At 39.1% G+C, this 16,004-nt stretch overlaps 1 protein-coding gene and 1 long non-coding RNA gene across 2 annotated transcripts; both read right to left on the bottom strand.

Moving 5' to 3' along the window:
* Nucleotides 1-2,841: 2,841 nt before the first annotated feature.
* On the bottom strand, nucleotides 2,842-3,928 carry LOC127149985 (uncharacterized). Its single transcript, XR_007821906.1, has 4 exons — nucleotides 3,810-3,928; nucleotides 3,601-3,642; nucleotides 3,447-3,488; nucleotides 2,842-3,037 (listed from the first exon to the last, which is right to left on the bottom strand). It is a non-coding gene; the product is annotated as an uncharacterized LOC127149985 (long non-coding RNA).
* A 287-nt stretch (nucleotides 3,929-4,215) lies between these two features.
* On the bottom strand, nucleotides 4,216-5,782 carry LOC107992337 (MACPF domain-containing protein NSL1-like). Its single transcript, XM_051086274.1, has 3 exons — nucleotides 5,536-5,782; nucleotides 4,805-4,888; nucleotides 4,216-4,696 (listed from the first exon to the last, which is right to left on the bottom strand). Exons 1-3 carry the CDS (start codon nucleotides 5,689-5,691, stop codon nucleotides 4,454-4,456), a joined length of 483 nt encoding a protein of 160 aa, XP_050942231.1. The 5' UTR covers nucleotides 5,692-5,782; the 3' UTR covers nucleotides 4,216-4,453.
* Between the last annotated feature and the right edge of the window lie 10,222 nt (nucleotides 5,783-16,004).

The raw sequence follows: 16,004 nt of genomic DNA, 5'->3' as shown, positions 1-16,004 counted from the left end.
AAATTATTAGTCAAACCGTATAAGAAAAGATTTTTACAAATAAAATTATTTTCCTTCCATCGATCCTTTGAAATTCTGATTGGCTCCTCTGTTAGATTTATTTCTTGAGCTTTTGGCTTCTCAGTGGTGCATGTATTGGCAAATTTCTTTGTGGTTAGAAAGAACAATATATATTGTAATCCATTGAAATGTGCTCCTTTAAAATGGAATGAGCGGTAGAGATCAGTCAATAAAAACTCAGTATATGTAAAACTGAACCATCAGGTAGCATAATGAAATGTCTTAAAACTATTGGAACCTGTACTAAACAGTGTCAGAACTGAACAGAAAAATGTGTCATAATTGAACAACACCTACGTGTTCAAACTAGACAACAACCATGTGCTGGAAATAAGAGTTAGGCGACTGAATTGGGGCATCTAGAACGTCTGAGCTGAAACTAGAACCCCTTATGATTCAGACATCTATTGTATAAATGCTTGGTAAAATTTATGCCTAAACTTAATGTCTAAACATTGTGTCTTGGTTTTGTCGTTTAGGGTTTGCATCCAAAACCTGCAAAATAGAAACTAGTGAAGAAAAAGATTGAGTTGTGGATCATGCTCTTTTAAGACATTTCGCGACTCTACTTGAAGTGCAAACAGTTCGTATGATGCCACAATGCCCCCAAAATAAAACAACCAAAACTCAATCGAAGCTAGACCAAAACATGAAATTTCAACACTCTTTTACTATAAAAACAAATAACAGAGAGGGAAAAGATGGAGATAACTTGTGAGAAATGTATTTTCTGATGCGTTAGACATGAGAAGTGGGGATACCTTTATATAGAGATTAAGCTCAATGGTCATAAGTTTATTGTGTAACGCCTTAATAAATAATGGTTGACCCAAACTCTTAATTAAGGCATCAATCATTTATTTAACGCATAACGCTTCAATTGTTATTAGCTGTTCTCAATTTCTCACTTAAATAACGCATCAATTGTCCTACCGGAACGCCTCAATTAAGTGACACATCAACCAACAGTCTTACTTCAAATGCCTCATTTAAGGGACACATTAACTACTAATCCTACCTCAACGCCCCACTTAAATGACGTATCAACGATCAATCCTACCTCATTCAATTAATTGGCAAAACAACCAACACCTAATTAGAGATTAATGCCCCAACATTTTTAGTAATCAAAAGAAAACTAATTTGTTTTAATTGTAGAAATATTTCAACAACATAAACTTATTATAAGATATTGCAATTTTTTAAATATTGTTTTATTAAATGTACGGTAAGGTACTATTATAAAGAAATTTTTTCACAAATAGAAAAAAATGTTAAACTATTTACAAAAATAGAAAAAAAATATTTGCTAGACATTTATCAGCCTCTATCTGTAATGCCCCAAAAAATAAGATAATTTTGGAGTTAATTATCTTAGTTTTGTTTAATTAGATTTAATTTATTGGGGGTTATTTTGAATTCATTTAATAAGAATTATTTGATTTATGTGGGAATTGAAATTAATTAAATATTTGTTGGATGAATATTTAATTAATTAGAGGTTTTGGCATGTGTTGTTTGTTGAGTTTTTGATTAAATGGTAGGTTAAGAGGATTAAATAAAGTTGTGGATTTTTAGTGTTGTTGAAGTTGAATTTAATTAAATAATTATGGATGTTATTTAATTAAATTGTGGGGTGAAAAGTTTGTTGGAGATTTAATAATTATATGTATACGTGGAAATATATATATAATTATTATGTTAAAGGAAAAGATAATTATATTTGTTGAAATAGAATTATTTAAGGAAAAGATAATCGTATTTTGGAGAAAGTATATTTTTTAAGGGTGAAAAAGTAAAATAATTATATTTTTGAAAAATATAATTATTTGTAAAAGGTTGATTATTTTGGAGAAAGATAAATAATAATTAATTATTATGGAAGATAATTAATTATTTTGGAGAAAGATAAATAATAATTAATTATTGTGAAAGGTAATTAATTATTTTTAAAAAAGATAAATAATAATTAATTATTGTAGAATATAAATCTTGATTATGGAGTGGAGTTGTTATGGTTGAGTTAAGATAATCATGTTGGAAGTTATGATTTATTGGAAAAGATTTGATTCATTAAATTAATTGAGAATTTAAGTTAATTTGAGATTTTGGAGGGAAAAGTTAGTTTTGGTGGAATTGGATTTAATTGAGTATATATATATGGATATATGGATATATATATATATATATATATATATATATATATATATATATATATATATATATATATATATTTAATTAATAATTTGAAAAAGTGAAGTTAATTATGTGATGGAATCACTAGAAGAAATTTGGCCTTTAATGTCGGTTTAAAACCGACATTAAAGGGCTTTAATGTCACTTGGCAACCGACATCTTTGCGAGCGTTATTAAAGGCCTTTAATGTCGGTTGGGCTTTAATGTCGGTTTAAAAACGACATTAAAGGCCCCTTTAATGTCGGTTTAAAAACGACATTAAAGGCCTTTAATGTCAGTTTTCAACCGACATCTTTGATAGTGTTATTGAAGCCCTTTAATGTCGGTTGAGCTTTAATGTCGGTTTTAAACCGACATCTTTGATAGTGTTATTGAAGCCCTTTAATGTTGATTGGGCTATGATGTCGTTTTAAAACCGACATTAAAGACTTGTTGTCCATTTTTAGAAATTTATATTTATTTAATTCTTGTATTGTCCATTTTTTATAAATCAACATTGAATCCATATAGATAAATATTTTTTCTCGCTCCAACGAATCAATAAAATTAATATTATTTTAGAAACAATAATATTTATCTTTTACATTTGTATACACAAAATGAAAACTTAATATTGTGTTTATATATACATTCTACAACAGTATATGAAAAAAGATCCTAATACAAGATGTAAATAAGAAAAATTCTAAACGTCTTCGCAATCTTCAATCTTCAACCTTCAATGATCGCCTGGCTATCTACACAATTGCTCAGCTTTCAACCCGATATAACTTCAATCATTCTACAAACAATACCAAAACAAAGCTAAACGTTCAAAATGAACATAGAAATTAAAGAAATTGCAAATAATTAAACCCAAAATTTACTAACTCCAAAGTCTAAAATTAACATATAGAGATTAAAGACATTGCAGATGAACTAAACCCAAATTTTACTGACTCCAATGTCCAAAATTAACTTATAGAAATTAAAGACATTGCAAATGGATTAAAGACATTGCAAATGAATTAAAGACATTGCAAATGAATTGTACTGTCCACGTTCAACCAAAGCCTTCTCATTTTCCTTTACCTAAAATTTTCAAAGTATATGAACATATTACATTCTTAGAGGCTATTTAACAATATTAAATTATTTTAATTAATTTATATACAGCACTGAAAATATATAGGACATAATTAATTTTATACCTTATTTGCTAGCTGCCTGTTCTCCTCTTGCAATGCCTTTTCCTACAATCATTTTATGAACCAAATTTTACACCATGGGAAATAAAAAATTATAGTCCTGTATGCATAATTAATGAAGCCAAAACATTAATTACTCTAAAACTAAGTTATTCACCTTTTTGTGCAATATTGAAATAGATTCTTGCATTCGTTGGTTCTGCAACAAAGTAACCCCAAAATCATTTGCATCTATTATATATGAACAATATATAAAAGAACTCTCACAAATTATCGGTTCTACAAACTGATGCCAATGCTGTATGAAGAAATTATATTGGTGTAATTCATTACAATAAAACACAGCATATGCAAAATGAAACTTACATTCCCCAGTGAACTTTTTTCATCAGTGGTGCCTCCAAACTGAACTTTTCTCAAGTGTTGGACAGAGAAGCGCATGGTTGAAAGCATTACTTCCAAAAATCCATTCTCATTCATTCAACACCATTAACAATTGGTGTGTTAATGTGGAGAAGATGAACGCAGAGAAGTTTGTTAAATATCAGTGATGAAGATATTTCAATAGAAGAGACTTTCAGTCCAGACAGACAAACATCCAAATGTCTAGAATTCTACTAAAGAAAAGACAAAAAACAGAAACAAAAGAAACATACTCTGCAAGGGCAGCAGGATCCCATGAAGACAAGCGAACTCCCGTTACTGGACGATTGTTTGAATCAACCTGCAGTTTTTCAATAATTGAAATTAAGCCCACTGTCTAGGTAGTTGAAATTCAAGAAATTGCTGGAGCTCCTCAATTGGAGGTTTATCTGCACAATTTTTCAATGATCAAAATCTAATACTAAATGTGAATGGTACCTTGTTGGCAAGAACATAGGGTCAAAATCTTTTAATGGAAGCTGCAAGTACTACAGCTACCATGGGAAGAGTAACTAAGGTCAAATTTTAAGGGCAAATAATGTACGTATCTGATCTCCATATTTCAGGTTCTCATTAAAGGACAAAAATTATCCAAGTCCATTGGCTGTAGAGAAACAACACTTAAAAGCAAGACTTGCATACTTACATCTTAGATACAGGTTCACGGCATGGCTTAGAAATCCATTGCCTCGGATGCCATTCATGAGTGATGTTATTGGTACGAAGGACATCGAGATAACTTTAGGTGACTGAGAAATGGTTGAGAGCCATTGATTATGACTTTGACCAACATCAACACCTCCTCTCCTAATATAAATCGCTGTTAACTCCTGCATCCAGTCATTTAATTAAATAAGTAAGTTCTCATCTGCTTAATAGGTCGATAGTGTAGCAATATTCTCCCCAAACAAAGAACAGGTAGATGCCGAGATGCTTACATCACCCTTTGAGTGATTGATCACTGGTGGTTTGATAGAGGCAGCAAATGCATTACGAAGCTCCCATGGCAGAGAATATTCATCCTAAAAATTGGGATCATTGAGGATAAAAGTTTATTTCTCCTGATGAGACTTAAAATGTTTATACATGTAGAAAATGTAGTTAGAAGATGCATCATCAAACCACAAAACTTGTTTGCACTTCTAAATTTTTCTGTTCTATGTGAATAATATGCCATTGCGAATCATTAATCCTATCAAAATTGTTTTAGAAAAAGAATAATCTATTGGATCAGAAATTGTATGCCCCATGGTTATAATGATTAATTTAAAATACGATTAGCAAAAATCATTGTCTGACTAGTCATGTTTATTGAGTTTTTATAAATCTTAGTTGAGTTATATTTAGTATATGTGTAGATGCAGAAGTAAAAGAAGAATTCACAAGCAAGCCAAGGTGACGATGAAGGCAAGACAACTACTATATCAGGTAACAATTAAACCACATTCTATAGCGAACTTAGCAAACTAAACCATATTCTATTGATATGATTTATCTCAATCTAAGAATTTTAAGGAAAGAACATGAATCAAGAGCTGCATATAATGCATGACTCGAGGAAAATTGATTCTTTAATTTCCGTCAATAGCTAATCAGCATTCTCTATTTTGACATGGGACCAATGGAATGGCCCAAATGGTGATAGCCATTTATGCGCTCGAGTATGTACCTTGATTTTTGCTGCAACATAATTGGACGTGAAACCTCCATTTGCATCTTCAGAAAATTTATCATCTGCTAATTTCTTTAACTTCTTCTGCACATCGGTTTGCTCTACCTTCGATTCTCGTAATTGCCTCATGAAAATGACATCTTTTCCTCCCATTTTTACACCCACAACCACATGAGTACCATATTTCTCAATGAACCTGAAATCAAGTTATAAAATGTAATGAAACAACCATCAAATGCAAGACTTCTTGTGGAACCTGCATCGTTTTGCCAGCAACCCTTTAATCCAAACATGGTGTTAAAGAACCCCGACGAAATTTTTCCAGATAGAGATAATTGTTGATTAAACAGCTCCGACATCTGCTTTTAACCGGAAAAAAAAACAAACCCAGTTCGTTCTATGAAGCCAACAAATGAAAAAAAAAAAAACAAGAAAACGGGTACGCTCGGAGGAACTGATTGAAGGAGATGACATCTGACCGGAATCGGGTACGCTCGCCTTTATCACAGTTGATGGAAGTAGGAACATTAGGGACGACAATGCCGGCCGGAAGTACAAGGTCTCTACTTCGAGTGAAGTCGATATCGAAACCTTTAGGGAAAAAGAAAAGGTAAAAGGGGAAAAGTCGATATCGACAACGCCGGCCGGAAGTACAAGGTCTCTACTTCGGCTGGAATACCTTTAGGGTTTTGATGGAAAGGGGAAAAGGCGACGACTAAAGAGGAAAAAGAAGAGAGGAGGAGAATTTATATAGAAACCTTTAAGGAAAAAGAAAAGGTAAAGTAAGAGAGAGGAAACTTGATTTTTTACCAAATTAAAAAAAATAAAAAAGAAATTACAAAGGGGCTTTAATGTCGGTTTTCAAAAGGGGGTCGTTTAATGTCGGTTTTAAACCGACATTAAAGCTCCTTCTTTAATGTCGGTTTAAAACCGACATTAAACATCCGCTTTTTAAAAACCGACATTAAAGCCCATTTTTCATTTTTTCCACCCGACATTAAAGGCCAGATTTGTTGTAGTGAATATAATTATATTTGTTTGGAAAATAAGATAATCCATGAGGAGAGAGATGGTTGATTTGAATGGATGAAAAAGATATATATTTATTTAAAAGAGAGAATAATGTTTAAATAAATATATATGTTTATTGTAGATTTTGGTGAGAGAAAAATAATAATAATAAAAAAATATTATTATTATTATTATTAATGGTTATAAATGCCTAAGATTTTGTGCATTTAAGGCATTTATTTAGGAAAGATAATGGAAATAAAGATATATGTATAGTTTTGGTATTATATATATATATCCTAAAAGGAAAAGGAAATAATAATAATAAATATTATTGTTATTATTTGGGTCTATAAATAGCATTGAAATGTTTAAGTTGAAAAGTAAAGGAAAAAGAAAAATGTTCTTCATCTTCTTCTCTAAGATAACCTTTTGCCGTCGTCGCTTCACCAATTTTAGTTATGATTCGTCCCTTCGACAAAGCTTGAAGAATTGATGAATTTTCTCATCAAGGTTTAGATAATTTTTCAACATCCATTTGGTCAAGTTTGGTAAGCAAAGGTAATTAAATTAATAATTTATTAATTTAATTTTGGATCTAATTGGAGTTTCTTTAAAGGTTCAGTTGGTTAAATTTTTAGATTTAATCTTGGATTTTTCCTAATCAAGGTTGAATTGGTTTCAACTTGAACTTTGGATAAGTTAAATTGGAAAATTTTAGATACTAGCCATTGGTAAATTTTATTAATTAAGTTATTGATTTTCCTTGCCTGTTAATGCTTTAATTGGGAATTATTGTCAGCAAAGAAATATTTTTTAGCTAATCTCTAGGTAAGAGATTCTACTACTAGACTTTCGAACTGAATTTAAGAGACTGCATGTATTTACGATTATGCATTGATGGTAGCTAAGGTGCATAATGCGATGCTATAGATGATGATTGATGTTACAATTGTTGATGATGACTGATATTAAGATTGACGGTGATGACTGATATGTTTATTATGTTTATGATACATGATTAATTAATCACCTGAATAAGAACGTTATGATTAATATTCATGTCATGTTATGATGTTTATGATAATGTTACATGCTTTGGATTGTGGTGTGTCTGTTAACTTTGTCTATTAAGCTTTTTACCCCACCTGTATTGTGATCCTATTTATGGGGTCACTCGCACGACTAGGGGTGTTCCTACGGGATCACTTGCACGATTTAGGGGTGTACCTACGGATCACATGCACGGTTAGGGGACAGTTATATTGTGTATACGGGTCACTCGCACGACTAGGGGTGTTTCGATGGGACCACTCGCACGATTAAGGGTGTATCTACGTATTACATATATGTTTATGGAGTGTATACGAGGTCACTCGCACGACTAGAGGTGTTTCGACGGGACCACTCGCACGTTTAGGGGTGTACCTACGTATTACATATATGTTTATGGAGTGTGTGCCTGCGATCACTCGCACGACTAGAGGTGTTCCTTCGGGATCACTCGCATAATTTAGGGGTGTTCGTAAGGTCTCACTCACTCAGGTGTGCTCCATTGGACACACAACGTTATGATTATGTTTCTAACGGAAAGTTAACAGATCACCTAGTGGGACTAGTAGTGAGTCCCTTACTTAGTATATTTATATACTCACTCTTTATGTTTTGATATTTCAGGCTAAGGTAAAGAACTTAAGAAGGTGGCGAGTGACAGCGAGGGATTCGTGGCATGCCATATGGGGACACAGTTCAGCTTCCGCACTCATTTCTATGTCTTTCAGTATTTTTAAATTTTAACCATTTTACTTAAAGATTTTGTCCTATTTATTTGTTTTTAGTTGTTTAAAATTGTTAGAACCTGTGGGTCACGTTTTCAAATTATTTTTGTTAATTTTGAAAAACTTATGTTTTCGCGAACGTTTTGATATTAATTTTATAAAGATTTTAGTTATCCTCTTTTCAAAAAAGTGTCTTTTGATGTTTATCTTTTTAATAATGACCTTTGTAACGACCCAACTTTTCCGGACTAAGCTGAGGTCACTACCAAATACCAAAACTCGACCATTCAACATAAAGTTTAAAACGGACCAGATACGATTCATTAAAACAGTATAAACCTTACAAAAGACAGTTTCGGGCCCTATTTTAAATAATTCAAAAAGTCACAAAATAAAATGTCAAGTCACCAGTCCAAAAATCACAATCAAAATATTCTGACAAAATACATAGCGGAAGCGAAAGAAAATCAGACGCGTCCATATGGCCTTCACGCATCCTTCCTGCCTCTCGTCGGTCTGCCCCTCGCTGTACCCGTACCTGAAAAGTTAAAGAAGAGAAAGGGTGAGTATAAACATACCCAGTAAGGGACCCACTACTGGGCCCATTAGGGATCAACAGTTAACTTCCTATTCGGGGGTACCCTACATAACAGTCTAGTGGTTCCGTAGAACGCACATATCAGTCTAGTGCTCCCGAAGGATGCACATATCAGTCTAGTGCTCCCGAAGGATGCACATATCAGTCTAGTGCTCCCGAAGGATGCACATATCAGTCTAGTGCTCCCGAAGGATGCACATATCAGTCTAGTGCTCCCGAAGGATGCACATATCAGTCTAGTGCTCCCGAAGGATGCACATATCAGTCTAGTGCTCCCGAAGGATGCACATATCAGTCTAGTGCTCCCGAAGGATGCACATATCAGTCTAGTGCTCCCGAAGGATGCACATATCCGTAAGGCACACTACCCCATAGATGAAGCTAACCGTTACCCCTCAGTCCAAATTAAACTGTCTGCATCAGTCACATCTCAACGGCATTCATATTACAGTTCCGCCATAGGCTCTGTCAGTCAGATAGTATAGGTTTAAACATCTACACCCTCAGTTGTTATATGCATTACCGATTCGCACACCAATAGGGAAACCCTAGGTCCAATCGACTAACCAACCAAAACCGGACTCACTGTCCTTCCCCGTCCAAACTCCATGAACCACATCCAGACCAGGGTTTAATACATACTGAATCGTAACTTTAAGGTCCATTAACATATAATTTCACTCCACAAACAGCAGTCACAGTATATTTTCATCAGACAAAATATAATTTCAGTACTTAACAGTCAACACGCATACAGATATTCAGTACAGTCACTAACGTGTAATCCCCTGTGGATTACTACGGTTTTAGCCTGGACTCGGGGTCCAGTAGTAGGAAAACCCTTACCTGAAACTCGGTGATGCCCCTCGATTGAAAACTACGCTCAACAGATCCACCTAAACGAAACACGAAGGTTTTAGTGGGTGGCCCTAGTAGCAGTTGATTTAAAAGGTCATCCGTTGACTTACCCAAGGAAAGGAAGCTATCTCCAACCAGGTCTGTCGCGGAACCCGAGAACTTAAGCGTCAACTTTGCACTACCTTCAAGGGAGAAAAGTAGGGCCAAAACTTAATTCAACATTCAGACTCAAATCGGACGAGGAACATTAGGGAATTCATCAGAACAAACCTTACCGAAAACTCACCGTGAACCGAAAAGAAGGAAGGAAGGCTTAGGTGGCTCGGCTCGGCTTGGACTCGGCTCGGCTCGGCTCGGCTCGGCTCGGCGGCTCGCGGCTCGGCTCGGCGGCTCGCGGCTCGGCTCGCGGCTCGCTCGGCTTGGGGCTCGGCTCGCGGCTCGGCTCGCGGCTCGCTCGGCTTGGGGGCTCGGCTCGGCGGCTCGCGGCTCGGCTCGGCGGCTCGCGGCTCGGCTTGTCCAACACGGCTCACCCGGATCTGTGTGGCTCGGATCGGAAACGGCTCGGGTCAGCTGGAACCGGGTCGGGTCTGGACGAAAGAGAATGGGCAGCACGGTGATCGGTTTTTTTTTTTTTCCGGCGAGCGACGGCGGCGACGATTCGCGGACAACACACGAGGGATGCGGGTGGCTGCTTCGTGGAGCAGCAACGAGCGGCGGTGGCGTTGGCTGGGATTCGACGGACGACGACGAAGAGACGGGTTGCGGCTTGCGAATGGTGGCTGCGGCGAACGTCCGGCGAGGCTACGCACCGACGGAGATGGAGATGAAGAGACGGACGGAGACGAAAGCGAAAGGAAATGGATGGGGCTCGGGTTTAGCGGTGCCGCGGCGTCGGGGAGAGGAAGAATCGGCTGGCGGCGGCTGCGGGAGAGAAAAGAAATTTCGAGGGGGGGGGGCGTGCGGCGCGTATTAGGGTTTTTGTTTTTAAAAAATTTTATTATATATATATATATATATATAAATCTTAAATAATATATAATATTAATAAATTAAATTAAATAATAATATATATATATATTAAATAATAATAATAATAATAATAATAATGAAGTAATAAATATAATATATTAATAATATTAATATTAAAGAAATAATAATTTATTTTGTTATTTTAGAAATAACAATATTTCTATAATATTAATTTATAATAATATTTATAATATTAATATTATAACCAATAAAATAAACATTAATAATAATAATATAATTAATATTATATTATTATTATATCGATTTGCATTTTAAATAAAACGAGAACAAAATTTTACCTTAAAAAAATTTCGGAGCGTTACATTCTTCCCTCCTTAGGGAACTTTCGTCCTCGAAAGTTTTTATTCCTCGAACAGTTCGGGATAACGGGATCTCATGTCGTCTTCACGCTCCCATGTAGCCTCTTCTACCCGGTGATTCCGCCACAAGACTTTAACCAGGGGAATTTCTTTATTTCTCAACGTCCTCACCTCTCTAGCAAGCACCTCAACAGGTTGTTCAACATAGCTCAAGTTTTCATCAATCTCTAGTGGCTCGTAATCCACTACGTGGGATGGGTCTGGCACGTACTTCCTCAACATAGAAACGTGAAACACGTCATGGACTGTCGAGAGTGATGGAGGCAACGCCAAGCGATAAGCTACAGGGCCAATCCGCTCCAGAATCTCAAATGGCCCAACAAAACGGGGACTCAACTTTCCCCTCCTTTCAAAACGCAAGACACCCTTCATAGGTGCTACCTTTAAGAACACCTTATCCCCTATCTCAAACTCAAGGTCCTTCCGCCTCACATCTGCATAACTCTTCTGCCTACTCTGAGCGGTATGCATGCGTGATCTAATCTTCTGTATTGCTTCGTTAGTAGACTGAACTAACTCAGGACCCATCAATCTCTGCTCACCTACCTCACCCCAGCAAACCGGGGATCTACAACATCTGCCGTACAGGGCCTCAAACGGTGCCATGCCAATAGTAGCCTGATAACTGTTATTATAAGCAAATTCCATCAAATGTAAGTGGGAGTCCCAGCTACCTGGAAATTCCAATGCACACGCCCGTAACATATCCTCTAAAACCTGGTTCAGACGCTCAGTCTGACCGTCAGTCTGTGGATGGAAGGCCGTACTAAAGTCCAACCTCGTGCCCATAGCAGTCTGTAAACCCTTCCAAAATTTGGAAGTGAAACGGGCATCTCTATCAGAAACAATCGACACTGGCACTCCATGTAATCTCACTATCTCAGACATGTACAACTGTGCCCACTTACTAGCAGTATAGGTGGATTTACCCGGAACGAAGTGCGCTGATTTAGTAAGTCTGTCCACCACAACCCAGATCACTGTAAAACCCCTCAGAGTTCTCGGTAGCCCTGTAATGAAATCCATGGACACGTTCTCCCATTTCCATTCCGGTATGCTCAAGGGTTGTAATAAGCCCGCTGGTTTCTGCCTTGGTGCCTTAACCTGCTGACACACCAAGCATTTACTAACAAATTCTGCTACTTCTCTCTTCATGTTACGCCACCAATAAACCCGCTTCAGGTCCTGATACATCTTCGTGCTACCTGGGTGCATGGAAAATGGGGAACTGTGCGCCTCAGATAATAATTCTGTCTTAACCGCACCATCTGACGGAACACAGAGGCGTCTCTCAAATAACAGTCCACCATCAGAGGATAACGAGAACTCAGCCGTTTGCCCTGCCTCTGCTAGGCCACGTTTCTCAACCAGATAAGGATCGTTACTCTGAGCATCAATGATCCTCTGCCTCAAAGTCGGCTGTACCGTCAACTGGGCTAACTGCATAGTAACTGTCCCCACTGACACTGCAATCTCAGCCCGCTCGAGATCCCGATGCAATGGGGCCTGCCGGGTAATAAGTGCTGCTGAATGTGATACTTTCCTACTAAGAGCATCAGCTACCACATTCGCCTTGCCTGGATGATACAGTATCTCACAATCGTAGTCCTTCACTAACTCAAGCCACCTTCGCTGTCTCATATTCAATTCTTTTTGAGTAAAGAAGTATTTCAAGCTCTTATGATCTGTGAATATCTGTATCTTTTCACCATATAAATAATGCCTCCATATTTTCAAAGCGAAAACCACTGCTGCCAACTCTAGATCATGTGTAGGGTAGTTCTGCTCATGACTCTTCAACTGACGAGACGCATAAGCGACCACCTTACCCTGCTGCATCAAAACACAACCCAAACCTTTCTTGGAAGCATCACTATAAATCACGAAACTGCCAGAACCATCGGGTACCGTGAGGACTGGTGCGGTAACTAGCTTCTGTTTAAGGGTCTGGAAACTGTCCTCACATGCCTTGCTCCAAACAAAAGGAGCTCCCTTTCTTGTCAACTGAGTAAGAGGAGTAGCTATACGAGAAAAGTTCTCCACAAACCGTCGATAATAGCCTGCTAAACCCAGAAAGCTACGAACCTCACTGACTGTGGAAGGTCGGGTCCAACCAGTGACTGCCTCTATCTTAGCTGGATCCACAGAGACTCCAGCCTTAGAAACCACGTGGCCCAGAAAGGACACCTGTTTCAGCCAAAACTCGCACTTCGAGAACTTTGCGTACAACTTATTATCCCGAAGTGTTTGCAAAACCATACGTAAATGCTCCTCGTGTTCGGCCTCCGTCTTAGAGTATATCAAGATATCGTCGATAAACACAATCACGAAAGTATCTAGGAACTCCCTGAACACTCTGTTCATCAAGTCCATAAACACTGCCGGAGCATTCGTCAAACCAAAAGACATCACAATAAACTCGTAGTGTCCATATCTGGATCGAAATGCCGTCTTCGGTATATCCTCATCCTTAATCCTCAGCTGATGGTATCCTGACCGAAGATCAATCTTAGAGAACACTGTGGCTCCCTGTAACTGGTCAAATAGATCGTCTATCCTGGGTAAGGGATATCTGTTCTTTACCGTTACTTTGTTCAACTCCCTATAGTCAATGCATAGACGCATCGACCCATCCTTCTTCTTAACGAATAAGACTGGCGCACCCCAAGGTGACACGCTCGGTCGAATGAATCCCTTATCAAGCAATTCCTGTAACTGTACCTTCAGTTCTTTCAATTCTGCGGGGGCCATTCTGTAAGGGGCTCTGGATATAGGAACCGTGCCCGGCTCCAACTCTATGGCAAACTCAACCTCCCTGTGCGGAGGTAATCCTGGAAGTTCCTCAGGAAAAACGTCCGGATAGTCCCTCACTACTGGTTCTGATGACAGGGATACATCCGCCTCTCTAGTATCCACCACACTCGCTAAGATACCCCAAGTACCCTGACTGAGCAGTTTACTGGCCCTGATGGCTGAGATTACCTGAGGCAACGACTTTGACCCTCCTCCCTTAAATTTAAAACTGGCCATCGAGGGAGGGTTAAACGTTACCTCCTTACGTGAACAATCTATGCTGGCGTGGTTGGCGGCCAACCAATCCATACCCAGGATTACATCAAAGTCCAGCATATCCAGAACTATCAGCGTTACCTCAATCACATGGCCTGCTAACTCAATCTGACATGACTTCACCTTTTCCTTCGACAACATACATTCCCCAGAAGGAGTAGATACTGACAGAACATGGTGTAAGGGCTCAACCTCTAAGCGGGCATGCGACACAAATGCGGAAGAGATAAAAGAATGTGACGAACCCGAATCAAACAAAACTAAGGCGTAATGCCCCAACACTGGGAGCGTACCTGTCACTACTGTGCCCGCCTTCTCTGCCTCAGTCCTGTTGGTAGCAAAGACTCTACCCTGATGTGGAGCACCTGCTCCCTGATTCTGCGCGATCCCCGTGACTCTCAACGGGCATCTGTCAGCTGTATGACCCTCTTGCCTGCACTTAAAGCAGGTCCTGGTCCCGAATAAGCAACGGCCCAGATGGTGCTTCCCACAAGTGGTACACAACGGCTTCCCTCTGGCAGCCTCCCCTGCCTCAAAAGGTTTCTGCTGGAAGCTGCGAAACTCACCACCTGGTCTGAAATTCCGCTGTGGTATTGGAACAGGCTGCTGCTCAGCCTTCCTCTTCTGTCCCGACGTCGAACCTCTACCAGCGGTCTTAGACGAGTTGGCCCTCTCCTGTAAACTGAGATCCACTGCCAGGCGCAGTGCATCGGCATGAGTAGCGGGTCTGAAAGCTCGGACCAAACCCTGAATGTCCAGTCTGAGGCCTCTAACAAACTTGTCAGCTCTGGCCGTCTCGGTCGCTATCATCTCGGGAGCGAAGCGGGATAACATGTCAAATTCCGCATCATACTGCTCCACTGTCATGTCACCCTGCTCTAGATTCAGAAACTCCTGCCGCTTGGCATCTCTCAAACTGGCAGAGAAGAATTTCGCATAGAAACTCTCCTTGAACTGCTGCCACGTGATCTGACTCACATCACCACCTAGCATCCTCTCAGTAGTCTCCCACCATGCAGTACCTCTGTCAGTCAACATAAAAACAGCACACTGGACTTTCTGATCCTCAGGGCATTTCATGTAACGGAATATGGTCTCCAAGGACGATAGCCACATCTGAGCTCTGGTGGGGTCCTCCAAAGACCCATCAAACGTCGTGGGATTATACTTCCTGAAATCCCTCAGGTGCTTAGCCTCTGCTGACAACTGATCCGGCACAAACTGGGGTGCAACTGGTACCGGAGCCGGAACTGGAGCAGGAATTGGTGCTGGAGCTGGCGCCGGAGTTGGCGAGGCAGGCTTCTGCTGCTCCCGCATTTGCATAATCATATCTCTAAACCTCTGCTCCATGGCGGCTAGGTCTGCATGAGTAACTGGCGCAGCCGGGTCAGGGGCTTGGCCTACAGGCTGCACCTCAGGCTGAACGCGTCCTGCTCCCCTTCCTCGGCCTCCTCGGCCACCCCTACGTGCACCTCTCCGTGGTGGCATTTCCCTAACAACCACCAACGATTCCTTTAGTCACAAATGGTAATTGAATTTGCAGTTTAACGTAGGTAAGGTAATGCATGTAGAGTTATACATATACTTTCATGAGAGCGTACCTGACGAGCGGCAAGGATCGTTTCAGCCATAAGGACACAAAACACAGACTCACATTATAAGTCAGTCTACAGAACCTAAAACTTAGGCTCTGATACCAACTGTAACGACCCAACTTTTCCGGACTAAGCTGAGGTCACTACC

This window comes from Cucumis melo, chromosome 6, assembly GCF_025177605.1.
Source record: "Cucumis melo cultivar AY chromosome 6, USDA_Cmelo_AY_1.0, whole genome shotgun sequence".
Taxonomy (NCBI): domain Eukaryota; kingdom Viridiplantae; phylum Streptophyta; class Magnoliopsida; order Cucurbitales; family Cucurbitaceae; genus Cucumis; species Cucumis melo.
Note: the sequence above shows the minus strand (reverse complement) of the source record. Positions and strands in the feature narration are given on the sequence as shown.